The sequence below is a fragment of the Lepidochelys kempii genome, chromosome 14 (genome assembly GCF_965140285.1).
Source record: "Lepidochelys kempii isolate rLepKem1 chromosome 14, rLepKem1.hap1, whole genome shotgun sequence".
NCBI classification, from domain to species: domain Eukaryota; kingdom Metazoa; phylum Chordata; order Testudines; family Cheloniidae; genus Lepidochelys; species Lepidochelys kempii.
Genome location: NC_136393.1, coordinates 17,817,950 through 17,834,066, shown reverse-complemented (window position 1 = coordinate 17,834,066; position 16,117 = coordinate 17,817,950). Strand labels below are relative to the sequence as shown.

Below are 16,117 nucleotides of genomic sequence, written 5' to 3'. Positions count from 1 at the left end.
TTTATTATACTGCTACAGCCACTAAAGCTTAACAGTTGTGTGTATTTAATCAGTGCACACATGTCATCCATAATATGGTTAAGTAATAAAGTTGTCATATTAGTGGGACCAAGTCTGATACTATGCAGTCAGTATAAAAAGAAAAAAAAAGTAAAGTTCAGTTTTCATTAACCAACTGATACCAGCAAAAACAACGAGGAATCCTTGTGGCACCTTAGAGACTAACAAATTTATTTGGACATAAGCTTTCGTGGGCTGAAACCCACTTCATCAGATGCATGGAGTAAAAAATACAGTAAGCAGTATATATTACAGCACATGAAAAGATGGGAGTTGCCTTACCAAGTGGGGGGTCAGTGCTAACAAAGCCAATTCAATTAAGGTGGATGCCGCCCATTCCCAACAGTTGACAAGAAGGTGTGAGTATCAGCAGAGGGAAAATTACTTTTCATAGTGACCCATCAACTCTCAGTCTTTATTCAGGCCTAATTTGATGGTGTCCAGTTTGCAAATTAATTCCAGTTCTGCGGTTTCTCATTGACGTCTGTTTTTGAATTTTTTTTGTTGAAAAATTGCCACTTTTAAGTCTGTTGTTGAGTGTCCGGGGAGATTGAAGTGCTCTCCTACTGGTTTTTGAATGTTACAATTCTTGATGTCTGGTTTGTGTCCATTTATTCTTTTGTGTAGAGACTGTCCGGTTTGGCCAATGTACGTTTCAGTGGGGCATTACTGGCACATGATGCCATATATCCCATTGGTAGATATGCAGGTAAACGAGCCCCTAATGGTGTGGCTGATGTGTTTAGGTCCTATGATGGTGTCCCTTGAATAGATATGGGGACAGAGTTGGCAATGGGATTTGTTGCAGGGATTGGTTCCTTGGTTAGTGTTTTTGTTGTGTGGTGTGTAGTTGCTGGTGAGTATTTTCTTTAGGTTGGGGGGCATTTCTATTCAAGGGACACAATCATAGGACCTAAACACATCGGGGGAGGGGAAGCACATACAGTACAGTGCTGTGTTAAATGTAAACTACTAAAAAATGAAGACGAAGTTTAAAAAAAAAAGATTTGACAAGGTAAAGAAGCTTTTTGTGCTTGTTTCGTTTAAATTAAGATGACTAAAAGCATCATTTTTCTTCTGCATAGTAAAGTTTCAAAGCTGTATTAAGTTGTAAACTTTTGAAAGAACAACCATAATGCTTTGTTCAGAGTTACGAAAAACTTCCATTCCCACGGTGTTCATAACGCTGAGGTTCTGCTGTACTTTAAGATTGTGCTTGGGTTTTTGTTGTGTTGCTTTCTTCTACCTATATATATCTCAGCAAAATGACTGACCAGGTATAATTTTATCAACTACAGTTGGTTAATAACATAATAAAAGCATCCTGATTGGCTAAAAACTTAGATTGGTTAATAATTCAGTCACACAGTGTTTTAATAGTGTGTGCTTCAAAAAGCTGCAGGAGACACTGCAAAGAGTCACTTGTGGCTCCCAAGCCTCAGTCTGAGTATCACTGGTTTATTTCAAAAGTTGAATGACTATAGCCCAAATGCATACATTAGCAGAATAGGTATATTAATCCAAGGCTACAAATTACTTGAGCTGGTTAGCTCATTAGTGCAAGAAGAAATTGGGTAAATGATATAAGGAGGAAAACAGAGTCAATGAGAAGGCGAGGAGCCAGCAGGACTGGTTAGGCAACCTGTTAATGCTGACAGCCCCTGAGATGAGATTGGGTTGATGGTTTTTCTTCTGACTCTTTTTTTCTAATGTGGGGAAGGACAGAATCAGTGAAGCATCTTGAGTGGGAGCACCAGTGTGGTACCCATTCAGGCCTTTTGACAGGGACTTGGGTGCATAAGTGACTTAGGTGCTTTTGAAAATTTTACCCTTTGTGCTTATTGTGCTTCCCATAGAATTTGCCTGCACCAAAAGATAGAGTGATCATGCTAGAAATCTTCCTTTGCGTTCATGGATTATTATGATTTTTAGAACTTCGAAATATTTGTCTGTTTGAGTTAGTGAAACCAAAGAAGTTTTAAGTGTAACTAATGAAGGGAAAACATTAAGAGAAATGACAGCAAATCTGTATCAGTGGATTAAGCGGACACCAGAGCTTGTCTATATGTACTGAAAACCAGATATGATGGCCAGCTATCGGAAAAATGGACTTCTAAATAGAATTTCCTAATGGAAGTAATTCTGTCACTATTATTACTTATTAATTTCTTTAATGTGGATAGTGTGCTTGGTACTGTACAATGCACAGAAATAGAGTTTTTGTTGTAAAGAGCTTTCAGTAGAAAGGTCAACAACTTCTAGAAATTTACTTTCTGAAACTAAGCCTTTCAAAATCACTGTGATGTGTTATTTTAAATTGATGTAGGCTGAAAATCAGTCTGTAGATGAAAATACATTCAAATAGATTTTTTTAAACAATTAATTAGTTCAGAAAATATTTGCTAATTTGCAACTAATGGTTAATAGTGGTGTATTAGACTAAGTATTTTAAAAGTAATAGTTTTAAAATAGAAAGTCTTAGAAGCATTGTATTATCTGGTAGTACAGTGACTATAGAAATCAGCTAGCAGGGTCCCAAATCTGCAGCTTTTACTGAGAGTAAACAATAGATTAAATAGATATGTACTCCTTTAAAGGAAACATGCATCTGCCGATAACTGCTTGCAGCAAATATAGTAACCTGGGGCTTTAGCTGCCTTCATGCAGAGATTCCCGTAACCTGTTGCCATTCTGGCAGTAGCTTTGAAAGAGCATGCTATGAAAATGCCATTTGTTGTCACCTCATATTTCTCTGTGCACATAGGTATTGCCTCCTTTTTATTAAAATGTGGAGGCAAAGGTTTTCAAACTACATGATGTCACCATCTATAAGTTGTGCTGTTTATCATGATAGATAAAGGTAGACTGTTAATGATAACTATGGCACACAGCATGCATTTTGATGATGACCGACAGGCTTGTTGTCATGGTGAGCACAAGACTCATATACATACTGGACAGCATAAGATCATTAGTCCCTGCTTGATAAACACTATTTTTCCATTAGAGTTTAAATTTAAAAGTCGTCTTTTGTTAAGCTCTTCAAACACAGGCCTTGCCTGTTAAGTCAACGGTGACTCTTGCTGGCAGAGCAAAAATGGCAATAATTAAGCACTATTTGCACTTCTACAGAAGATATGCATGCGAGTGGCTTATCTTAGTGATGAGAGAGACCTTTGTGAAGTCCTGCAAACTTAAGTTGAACATCTTACTGCCTTGTCACCGTATTACATGTTCCCAAACATCTGGGACATGAAGACATTACTTATGTAGGGTTGGAGACAGTCATTGGAGAGAAGGCTCCGATAGGAAATCAGCGTACAGTTGGTTTTAGAACACACTTTAAAAGTTGCTGTGTGTGCAAGCTCGGTAGTACAGATTCCAAAATAATGTCCCTCTTGTAAGACTTCTCAAGTGCTGTGTTTAGAGGAAACAACCACAGAGTGAGCAAAACAGGTATAATTACACTTACATGGTGTAAGTACATGTGCTTTATAAATAAAACTCACCAGAAGCATTGGTAATTTCTCCTGGAAAAGCCCAATTTAAAAAAGGAATTGTCACAAGTAAGGAAAAATTCATCTTACCCCATTGTAAAGGGAAATCTAAGGAAGAGAATGAAAGTGTTAGACATGTTGGTGGCTTCTGGTGGACATTCAGAAACATTCTGTGTTAAGGCCAGTTCACATAAATATATTTTTCTGTATTTCTCTCCTGCTTTTTTGATTTCTAGATACATTAGCATAGCCGATCAGTCTGTCTTGGTTAGAAGTTGATGTTTTCCTGCTGCTCATTCCTCACTTGAAGTCTCAGTCCTCCTGTTCCTAATGTTCTTTTACTTTGGAGATGATGATATCACAGAAACAAGATTTGGATTTCATGTAACAAGAAATAGTAACACATGACCTCCTAAGCAAGAAAGATTCAGAATTGGTTGCATGTTTTTTTTTTTCATGAGTGTCGCTGATGAAGGATTTACTTTTTCATGCCATATTTTAAAAATTCCAACATATGGTCATTTTGACGACAATTAGAAGTGACAATCTCAATGTAGAGAAAACCACGAGCATTTTAAATTAAAAATTACTGCAGTTGTAAAACTCATCAGCAAAGTAATTTTTGGAAAGAATTTCTCTGTTTTTTACAGGGCATTTGACATCAGACAGCAGGGCTGGAAAAATGTACCAGACACCTAGCAGAAGTTAAGCTGTAGTGTGTACATAGCCTAGGTCAGTATAAGCTATGTCACTCGGGGGTGTGAATAAACCCACCACCCTGAGTGACTTAAGTTACACCGACCTAAGCGCCGGTGTGGACAGTGCTATGTCGACGGGAGAGCTTCTCCCACCAAAATAGCTACCGACGCTCACAGGGGCTGGAGTAATTGCGTCTATGGGAGAACTCTCTCCTATTGGCTTGGAGCATCTGCACCAGCAGCACTGCAGCGGCAAAGCTGCATCGGTGCAGTTGCATTGCGGTAAGCTCTATAGTGTAGCCATAACCTAAATCTATTGAGTTAATGTCCTTTGCCAGGCACTGGAGTTATTCACTGGATGATCCAAAACCAGAGATGAGTGAAATGTTGAATAACTGAGATCTCTTGGTCTTCTTTCTCTCCCCACCTTGCTGTATCTAGCAGAGTGGGGGGAGCGGGTATATTAGTTGGAGATCCTTTACTATCACTACATCAAGGTTCTTCAGGAACAGGAAGAGTGAGAAAGCTCCTGCTTTCCTCCTGCAACTAGATCCTGGGTGGGCAAACTTTTTGGCCTGAGGGCCGCATCTGGGTATGGAAATTGTATGATGGGCCATGAATACCCAGTGGGGAAGAGGGACTCTATGGGATGTAGCATGGGGGAGCTCTATAAGGGATGTTACCAAGGTAGGGGGAGGTGGGACTCATGGGGTGTGGCGCAGAGGGGGGGCTCTACAGGGGCAGTACTGGGGGCTCCTTGGGGCCCTGCCGGCAGTGACACCAAGGCAGCTGTACCAGGCACAGCCACGGGCGGAGGCGCCCTAGCTGGGACAGGTGCGGCCCCTGGGCGGTTTCGAGGCTCTCAAGGGTGGGGCCATAGGATACTGGGAGGGGATTGGGTGCGCTGCTGTGTTTGGGGGGGAGGGGGCTGCCCTGTGGGAGGGGTTCAAATCCCGTAAACAGCACGGCAAAGTTGTGCCTGTGCAGTGCAGCTCTGCATGCCAGAAGATGGTGTTCATCAAGGGAATTGAGTTGGGGACTGGGGAGCGCCTGGTGGAGAGGGGCAAGCCCCTGACCCCACTCCCTGGCAGGAGCGTGAGGTCTGGATAAAAATGTCTGACGGGCCGGAGTTTGCCCACCCCTGAACTAGATGGAAACAGAGTTTCCAGTGTATAACGCCTACTAGCCAGAGGCTGGTATAATTAAGCCCTCAAATTTGGTCAAGGGACAACACTCTGGTAGAAATTCTAGCAGCAGATCGAATGGAAACCGTGCTTTTAACCAGGATGTTGCCCCTGAAGCCTCCTTAGAGGCCCTAATCTCTCTGTAGCTTCCCACAGTCAGATTTCCCATTTACCTCTGTCCAATAAACATATTCCTGTTGACTATCAGCTGAGGGTTAACCTCTGTGGCCCTAATCTGAGCGAGAGAAAGTACTCTATTATAAATATTTTTTTTTGCAATCTACCATATTTAAAAACAAAACCAAGCCGCAATGTTTGTGGAACTCATGCAAACAGGGTTCTACATTCTTTGCTGGTTCTGCAGTAAAACGAATCAAAAGTGCACTCACATAACTGAGTTCACACAGATATTCTTACATGAAAGGTGCTGTAAAATGGACACAACATTCATGCCAGTTATGGTTCCATTCAAAATAGTGGGGTTTTTTTCCAAATTGAAAAAGGCATGGTCAGAGGGGAAATTTTATTTTTAGGCTTCTAACTTACTTAGATTTAAGTTGTACCTATTCAGGATTCTAAGGTTATTACAAACAAATGGAGAGTAAATGTCTTCAAATAAAAAAAATTGAGCACTTTCAAGAATGTTTAGTAAGTGAAACGAATAACTTCACCCACTAATTTGACAGTGGTGATTGTACTGAGATGTTAGAGCGGTAGCAATTTTAAGAATGCAACCAAGCCTTCAAAGAGGCATCAGTAATGTGCAATCTAATTTAATGGATAAGGCAGCTCAGATAAAAGTCTGACAAGAATTGTATCTGCAGACTTAAAACAGTTGAATTTAATATAAAATTAGTGTGTATTTCAGACAGAGGAGAGGGAGAGGAAGAAAGTGAGGAAGCAAAGTAGTTGAAAAGGCAATGCGTTAAAAATATTGGAATGGGGGGTTGAAGATGCACCTGTTAAAGCTTTTGTACGTATGCATTTATATAAGATACTGTACATACGTATTACTATAACTCATGATACTGTTTAGGTCTTGAAAATGTTAGATCATTATGTTTATTTTTGTTCACACTGTATACATTCACAAGTCTGCAAGATAACTAGTGGTCTCCAGCCTGCAATTATTAAAGAATTTCTTCTTCTTCTTCTGCACAGCAAGCAAGGCAAGAACCATCACAGTCTGATGTATTGTTTTGGACTGCTGTGCTATACATTTATAAACAGAGGCTTTGATTAATATGCTCTCATGTTTGTTGCTTAGATCTTTTTTTAGATAGAGGTAGGAAAGTAATTAAGAATTTGGCAGCTTGCCAATTTACATATGGGACTTGCCCTGAATATTACAGCTACTGTTGGTATGCCAAATGTCTAGAGCTGTTGTCATAGAGGGATTGGGGAGGAGGAAGACATAAAGGAGGCAGGAATGTATTTGCATGCAGCCAATCAGCAATATGCGGTTGTTCTTTTGGCTGACTTTCAAAAAACAGAAGAAAAGCAGCTACAGTGCTAATTGTAGCTAGGTCCTGAAGTGAAAATGTTTAGTGACAGTTGAAAGAATTTAAAGAGGAAGGAAGATCGGTTTAGTGTCAGCTGCAATTAGATAATCAAAGATTAAAAATCCTAGTCTGTTGGTTCCTTAACCCAGAGTTAAAGGGGCTGGAGATTGCCAGGGGCCGAGGGGAGCTCCCTGTGTGGAAAGGGCTTTTCCAAAGCCAGCGCAAGTAAGGCCCGACTGAGCTTGCAGGTTGTCTGGATGCACGCTTGCACCGAGAGATTTTCTTGGCAGCTCTACAGGATGAGGCTCACACTGTACACAGCCGACATATTGAAGCAGAGAGCCCAGGCGAACATAGATGAAGGAATAGAGACAGCTCTGCACACAATGTAGCGTCTCCTAGGATGGTTGGGCGGCACCTTTCCTCAGGTATTTCATTACCCATCAGCCCCTTTTAGAGCAAAAAAAGCCTCCACAAAAAACCCTGAGCAAATAGCATCTGCTTCTGTTAAATCAATTTATTACATAACATTTCAGAGACAGAGCAGCAGCACAGCGTCCTAAGCTTTTGGCTGCATTTCAGGTTTGATAAAATGGCGTCCTCGCAGAAAGAGCTGCTTGCTAAAGATATGCTGCACTGAACAGAAAATTGAATTATTTGTCATTATTTACTACTGTTTTTGTTTTAGAGAGTTAGCATTTAGTGGAATACCCACTAATAATGAAGAATGCTCTTTCTTCTGCTTGTTTTTCTTGATGCATTTTAAAGGCTCTTGCATCGGAGGAAACCAGCTACATTTTAATGTCATGGTGCAGAAAATTAAACTAGAGTAACAGGCTTTTCCACTTGGTTACTTAATTTTGTTTTTGTCTTTTAAAAAATGTTCTATTCAATTGTCTTATCTCTTAACTATCTTCCCACACTTCTAGAAAAACATGAACAGTTTGGCAGCTCTAGCATTTATAAAGTCACTGTTCTTTGGAAGAAATTTTGGACACAATGCTTTCAAGAATTCCTCGTGGGACTTTAAATCTGAGAATAGTTGTAAATTGGCTTTTTGAGCACCTTCAAACATACAACAGTTTTTAAATTTGCTTAGACCCCAGAACATAAGGATTGATGGAATTAGACAAAATCTGCTAATGTTGTTAAACATATCTGACAATCCAACTAGTAGCACTTGAATTGAGATGTTTTTCCTACTTTATGCTGCATCTTATTCTTTAAAATGAATGTTCCGAGACTCTCTTTTTTGCTGTATAAAAGTTAGACTACATTTGAGCTAAGCTTTTAAATGCCTTTCTGGCAGGTCCTATTTATTTTATTAACATTTATTGTAATCTTTTTAGAATTCTGTTAAGATGTCCATTTGAATCACTACAGTGAGCTACTTCTTATTTTGGGGGAGAAGTAGTTGTCCTTTTTGGACTTGCCTGATCAGGATACATAAACTTTATCTGATTAGTGCTGTGATTTAAAATCCTCACCAGGATTGATGTCACTGGCTTTAGTCATTGCTCGCAAAATGAACCAATTAATTATTATGTTGGCTGAAAAAAGAATTCAAACCTAGAATAAGATTTTCTTGTAACGAGAGAAGGTTTTATTTTTATCTTTAAAGGTTTGGGGGGGGGGGGTTGGTGGGGGGGGCTAAGGGGGAGAGAGGTTTTATAAATGAACTTGAGCTTTTCAATTTTTTTCTTTTTTAAATCTGTTAATGTGCAACTATCAAGAATCTGTGCCAGTCTCTGACATTTCATCCAATTCCCCTCTCCTCCCCTCCCCCCCGCCAATATGTTTTTGTAAATCAGTTGAATCTTTCATTATGGTTGAAACTTGTTAGGTGTAATTGGTTTGAACTGTGTGCAGTGAACAAATAGAAATTTGGAGATATGGATAGTGTACATTATTTTTTTTCTAGAATAGAATGCAAAGCTGAAAAGAAATAGTTTATGTAAACCACTGAGTATCACTGGAGGGGTTATAACTTTTGAGTAGACTGCATGATGTATAGAATGGGTATTCTGTTTGTTAATATGAGTTTACGGGTAAAAGAAGCTTTTCTTCATTTCTTGCTCTTCTCAGAGTTCATATTTGTTATCGGTTTACTTTTGATGGTGCTGCCAAACTCAAAACTAATATTTGAATTGTTCAAGCTAATTATGAGCTGTAGGAGCAAAAAAAAATTGGGTTCTATTTTGAATTAGTAACTAAATCAAAGTTTTAAAGGTATATTTCACCACAGTTCTTAATGTTAAAAAATGTTGTCTGTCTCCTACTCTTTGTAAGGGAGGGATTGAATTATTAGTGATTATTGGTGACACCACTTAAAGCTATGCATGTTGGAGGTATGCTGTCCTCCAGCTTTCTCCATTCAGCTTTCCTAATGAACCATTAATCCTGAAGAGCAAAATTCCTAATACTTCCAGTCCTGGATTGTTTCTGAGCAGAAACTGCACATGGTGCCATTTTGCAGGTGGCTTTGTGGAAAATGGAAATGGCCACCAGGAAATGACAACCTCAATTTTAAATTGTTCCCAAAGGTGAAATATTGATGGATGAATTTAGTGTACAACATAGTAGTTGTTAAATTACATCTGTCTGAAATATATAGCTAAAATTATTTGCCTCCTTAAGATCATTTCCTTTATTTGATCTCATTTTGATTGTTGCATTTAGTGTGTGAGTGCTGGGTGGTATTGCTGGCCTGTGATGTATAGGAGGTCAGACTAGCCCTTCTGGCCTTAAGCTCTGTGGCTCTATTTTATTTTCCTTCATTCTAGGGTACTAGGAGTCATTTGTAAGATTTAGTCCCATCTTGACAGCTCACTTGCTGTGTGACCTTGTGTAGGTTAATCTCTATGTGCCACAGTTTGCTCTGCGATACAACCGCATTTGCTCCAACCCCTCAGACAGAGACAAACACCTACAAGATCTCTGTCAAGCTTTCTTACAACTACAATACCCACCTGCAGAAGTAAAGAAACAGATTGATAGAGCCAGAAGAGTTCCCAGAAGTTACCTACTACAGGACAGGCCTAACAAAGAAAATAACAGAACGCCACTAGCCGTCACCTTCAGCCCCCAACTAAAACCCCTCCAACGCATTATTAAGGATCTACAACCTATCCTAAAGGATGACCCAACACTCTCACAAATCTTGGGAGACAGGCCAGTCCTTGCCTACAGACAGCCCCGCAACCTGAAGCAAATACTCACCAACAACCACAGACCACACAACAGAACCACTAACCCAGGAACTTATCCTTGCAACAAAGCCCGTTGCCAATTGTGCCCACATATCTATTCAGGGGACACCATCACAGGGCCTAATAACATCAGCCACACTATCAGAGGCTCGTTCACCTGCACATCCACCAATGTGATATATGCCATCATGTGCCAGCAATGCCCCTCTGCCATGGTCAAACTGGACAGTCTCTACGTAAAAGAATAAATGGACACAAATCAGATGTCAAGAATTATAACATTCATAAACCAGTCGGAGAACACTTCAATCTCTCTGATCACGCAATCACAGACATGAAGGTCGCTATCTTAAAACAAAAAAACTTCAAATCCAGACTCCAGCGAGAAACTGCTGAATTGGAATTCATTTGCAAATTGGATACTATTAATTTAGGCTTAAATAGAGACTGGGAGTGGCTAAGTCATTATGCAAGGTAGCCTGTTTCCTCTTGTTTTTTCCTGCCCCCCCCCCCCCCCAGATGTTCTGGTTTAACTTGGATTTAAACTTGGAGAGTGGTCAGTTTGAATGAGCTATTACCAGCAAGAGAGTGAGTTTGTGTGTGTATGGGGGTGGGGGGGATGTGAGAGAACCTGGATTTGTGCAGGAAATAGCCCAACTTGATTATCATGCACATTGTGTAAAGAGTTGTCACTTTGGATGGGCTATCACCAGCAGGAGAGTGAATTTGTGTGGGGGGGTGGAGGGTGAGAAAACCTGGATTTGTGCTGGAAATGGCCCACCTGATGATCACTTTAGATAAGCTATTACCAGCAGGACAGTGGGGTGGGAGGAGGTATTGTTTCATATTCTCTGTGTATATATAAAGTCTGCTGCAGTTTCCACGGTATGCATCCGATGAAGTGAGCTGTAGCTCACGAAAGCTCATGCTCAAATAAATTGGTTAGTCTCTAAGGTGCCACAAGTACTCCTTTTCTTTTTGCGAATACAGACTAACACGGCTGTTACTCTGAAACCAGTTTTTTTTTCTCATCTGTGAAATGGGTATAATACTGACAGGATGAGGTGAGACTAAGTGTGGAAAGCATTTGAACTTACCAGATCAAAAGTATTCTAGAATTCCACTGTAATTGTGTTATAGTTGAATTTTTCCTTTCTGATTGACTACATATTAAATTTTACTTTTCAAGTGAACTATACTGTGAACAGATTGCATATCTAGACTTAACAAACACACAGCAATGTTTAAAAATCTGTTCCATCTTCAATGACCTATTAAGACTAATGCTCAAACTAGTCTGTTTCCTGCTCAGGACTCCTGGACATCAGATTCCTAAAGCAGACTGATTTCCTGTACCCCTTGCTTTAAATGTTTGTCATCAGTTTGCAGGGTAAATATGGAATCCTGAAAGCATATAAATGAAATAGTAATTGATTTTCCAATATTAAGTTTTGTAATGTTCTTTTCACTTTTGAGTCCTAACAGTTTTATTTTTTAAAACAAACTTTGGCAATGCTTATGAAGAATTATACCCTTTGTTTATCTTTAGATTGTAAACCCTTTAGTGCAGGGATTGTCTCTTTTCTATATATGTACAGTACCCAGCAAAATGGGGCCCCAGTACTGATTTGGGGCTTTTGGAAGCTATCCTAATATAAATACTTACAAAATAATAAAATACTGACTAACGTGGCATTGAGATCAAAACTGTCACTCTCCTCTTTATTATGTGGCCTTCAGTAATGTAGCTAGATTATTTTTGGTCTTTTTATATTTTAAAAGTTTAATAGAATTCATAGTAAAGCTTTTGCATTTGTTTTGCAGATTAGGCAGATCTAGTCCATTCTGTCATTGTTCTAATCAGTTTGGCTCTTTCTCTCTGTTGTGATGTAAGTATCCCTAATGGTGGACTGGTCCGGCGTGTGTGATCCAAATGATTGCATTTTATGCATCCATTCAGTGAGTGTTCTGTATCAGTCTTCACAGCTGAAGTATTCTGGCATTTCCCATAAGGTCTGATCCAGTGTAACAGAGCTACTTTTTGAAATTCTTTACTACTACATTTCAAAGGCAGATGGCACTCTGGATGAATTCAAGGAGATGAGGTCTATCTGGTGATCCTTTACAAGCTTTCTCCAGACCAGGGATGGCCAAACTGAGCCTGAGAAGGAGCCAGAATTTACCAATGTACATTGCCAAAGAGCCACAGTAATACGTCATCAGCGCACCCACCCATCCCCACTCCCAGCGCTTCCCAGCCACTGACAGCTCTGCCAATCAGCGCCTCCCTATAGCTCCCAATCAGCTGTTTCGTGGCTTGCAGGAGGCTCTGGGGGGCAGGGGGAGGAGCAAGGGCAAGGCCAGCGTGGGGGCGGGAAGGGGTGGAGTGGGGGCAGGGCCTGTGGCAGAGCCAGGGGGTGAGCAATGAGCATCCCCTGGCATACTGAAAAGTTGGCACCTGTAGCTCCAGCCCCGGAGTCAGTGCCTATACAAGGAGCCACATAGTAACTTCTGAAGAGCCACATGTGGCTCCGGAGCCACAGTTTGGCCACCCCTGCTCCAGACTCTAGAGTTCCTGTATGTCTTCATTCCAATACTTCTACTAACAAGGACAGATATCCATTCTGATTTTGGTAGTCCCAACCTGGAGTTATCAGATCTGATTCTCAGTCTAGTTAGAAGAAATACAGACCAACTACCAACTCTTGTCTTTTTTGTTGTAAGACTATGTTTACATTGTAAACTCGGATCTGAAATTTCTCTGCATGTCTGTATGGAAAGTGGCTTCTTGTTAAGCTTTTGTTTGGATTGTGCACAGGAAGCTCAACAAATCTCTTAGCAAAGTCAAACTTTCTACAAGAAAGAGCTGGGCCTTGAAGTGGAATAGGAAAGTAGCAAGATCATCTGGCAGCTGTATCAGTGTTCCATCCTTCAGTTACAGACAGCCTCAGTCTTTGACCATTGTAAGTTAAAGAAATTATTGAAAGGACTAATAAAAGTCTTTACAACTATACGTGAGCCACCACCTACTTGTGAGAATGTGGTGTTTTTAATTCCCTGCCACTGAAGATTTCATTTTTAATGGCTATAACATAATTGAAAAGTCAGTGAGAACCAAACCATGATGGCTAAACTTCCAGATGATGATATTTTCTGGAGGATAACATTGTACTATATTTACACCCCAAATTCCTGTTCAAGGTGCCTTACATTTGAACAAAGCTGTCAGCCCTTCCTGAAAGTTTCCTAGTAAATATTGCCAAGACAAACTAGGTTTCGTAATCCAGATATTACGAGCTCTTAACAATTACCAATATCTGAATAATATCAAACAGGCTTTTACATAAAGAACCCAAGATTGTGCCGTTCGAAGATATTCTTTTTATTCTTTCCTCCCCTCCCCTGTGCTCAGATTAGAAAATCTGGTAAAACGCTATATAAACCTACTGTTGTCATGTGGGTCTCACGGTGCCTGAGAGTTTGGGGACACAATTAACCAGGTGCCAGGCAATCTCCAGAGCTTGTTTTAGGAATAGCTCCTTCACAAAGAATCATAAAATCATAGAAATGTATGTGTGGAAGGAACCTGAAGAGGTTATCTAGTCCATTTTCCCACTCTACCTCCCGTTTTCCCCCACGCACAAACACACACACCTTTCCCTGCTGAGGCAGGACTAAGTATACCTAGACCATCCCTGACAGGCGTTTGTCTAATCTGTTCTTAAAAACCTCCTGTGATGGGGATTACACAACCTCCCTTGGTAACCTATTCCAGTACTTAACTATCCTTTAGGTTTGACATTAGGAAAAACTTTCTAACTATATCTTCCTTGCTGCAGATTAAGCCACCACTACCTGTCTTACCTTCAGTGGACATGGGAAAACAATTAGTAACTGTCCTCTATAACAGCCTTTAACATATATGAAGACTATTATTAGGTTCGCACTCAGTCGTTTGTCAAGACTGAACATACTGAGTTTTTTTAACTTTTCCTCATAGGTCATGTTTTATAATGTTTTTATCATTTTTGTTACTTTCCTCTGGAGTCTCTCCAATTTGCCCACATCTTTCTTAAAGCATGGCACCCAAAACTGGACACGGTATTCCAGATGAGGCTTCATTAGCAAGTAGAGCAGAACAGGTGCCCCGTGTGTCTTTCATATGACACTCCTGTTAATACAGCCCAGAATTATATTGGCCTTTTTCACAACTGCAGTACATTATTCGCTCATATTTGTGCTTGGCAGAATTAGATTTTTATTTTTATAATTTCAACGGATAATAGCAGTGTTTATTTTTAAGCCTTTTTTTAGATTTTTATCAATTTAAATTTTCACAGTTGCACCAAATTATGGGTTTTAAGCATTTTTTGATTGAATTCTTATCTATTTAAATTGTCACAGAAAATAATCAGTTGGTCAAACCGGGGAGGTGTCAGACACTTTAATGACTGTAGACGTTAAGATTCAAAAAGTTTAAGCTTTATAACTGCTAAAACACAAATTGTCAACATCACATGTCAAAATATAAAAAAATGCCTTAAATCAAACTCTAATAAATTCTACAGCAGCATTTTTCTTTGTTTTTGTGACAGGTGATGGAAAGAGTTATGTAGTACCATTAAATTGACTATGAGCATGAGCATAGAAGTGAATCAATGGCAACAGTTTATTTAAAAAGGAAATGATCATTGCAGTTGTGGTTTAACTACTGTGTAAATCTTTTCTTGGTCTGTGTATACTTGATAAGGTGTAAGCATGTATTAAAAGGTTGCTAGGCAGAATGGTATTTACTGATAGAGCATTTGGCATTTTCCATTGACTCTGTAATGACTCTATATCAGTGGTCTCCAACCTTTTTAAGCCCAAGATCACTTTTTGAATTTAAGGGAAACCCAGGAGCTACCCCGCCCCTTCCCCAAAGCCCTGCCCCCCCACCCAATCCCCCCATCTCTCCATCATTCACTCTCCCCAATTCTCACTAGTTTTCACTTGCCTGGGGTAGGGGGTTGGGGTTCAGGCTCTGGGCTGGGGCTGAGGGGTTTGCAGTGGGGGAGGGGGGCTCTGGGCTGAGCCTGGGTTAGGGGGTTGGGGTGCATGCTCTGGGAGGGAGTTTGGGTGCAGGAAGAGGCTCCGGGCTGGAGCAGAGTGTTGGGGTGCAGGAGGGCGTCAGGGGTGGGGCAGGGGGTTGGGGTGCAGGAGAGGGTACGGGGTGCTGACTCTGGGAGGGGGTTCAGGGCTGGGTGTTGGGGTGTAGCCTCCAGCCGGACAGCACTTATCTCCAGTGGCTCCTGGTCCGTGGTGTAGCATGGCTGCTGCTAAGGCAGGCTCCCTGCCTACCCCAGGTCCACGCCACTCCCGGATGGGGCCAACGCAGCCCCTGGGGAGGGGGGCACATGGCTCCGTGTGCTGCCCCTCTCTGCAAGCACCACCCCCACAGCTCCCATTGGCCACAGCTCCCCAATCCTAGCCAATGGGAGCTGTGGGGGTGGTGCTTGCAGGCAGGAGCAGTGGGCGGAGGAAGACCCCTCACCGCTGCGGGGCTGCGTTTGCCACTTACGGGAGCGGCGTGGGGCCAGGGCAGGCAGGGACTCTGCCTTAGCGGCAGCCTCACTACATCACTGGAGATCGCGATAGATTGGGAGATCCTCTAGGATCAACCAGTTGACCGTTGGTGACGACTGCTCTGTATTCTGACTGGTGAATGGTGTTTCAATCAGCAGCATGTTTCATTTTATTACTGCAAATTAGAGGTTATACACCACTGCTTTTATTTCCTTTTTTACATGCTGATTCAATAAACTAGTGACGATAGTAACGATACAAATGTAAAAACACAAACGTGGGCCTATATAGTACACTGATTTTAGAAAAAGAGACCCTTTCTTGGCTATTTTCAGTTATGAGACTATTTCACTCTGGCTGCATAGTTGTGGTTTTTTTGGTTTTTGTTTTAAATCCACTCAA

General features: G+C 40.9%; 1 protein-coding gene across 11 annotated transcripts in view; it reads left to right on the top strand.

The window, feature by feature from the left end:
* TNRC6C (trinucleotide repeat containing adaptor 6C) overlaps positions 1-16,117 on the top strand; it is a 204,051-nt gene that overhangs the window by 117,542 nt on the left and 70,392 nt on the right. The window contains exon 1 of one of the 11 annotated variants that reach the window (XM_073311088.2): positions 5,260-7,369. The exons of the other annotated variants lie outside the window; for them this stretch is intronic. Within the exon in view, the coding sequence (XP_073167189.1) occupies positions 7,345-7,369 (25 nt within the window). The 5' untranslated portion in view covers positions 5,260-7,344. Of the gene's footprint in view, positions 1-5,259; positions 7,370-16,117 lie in introns of those variants that run through there. 11 annotated transcript variants of the gene reach the window in all.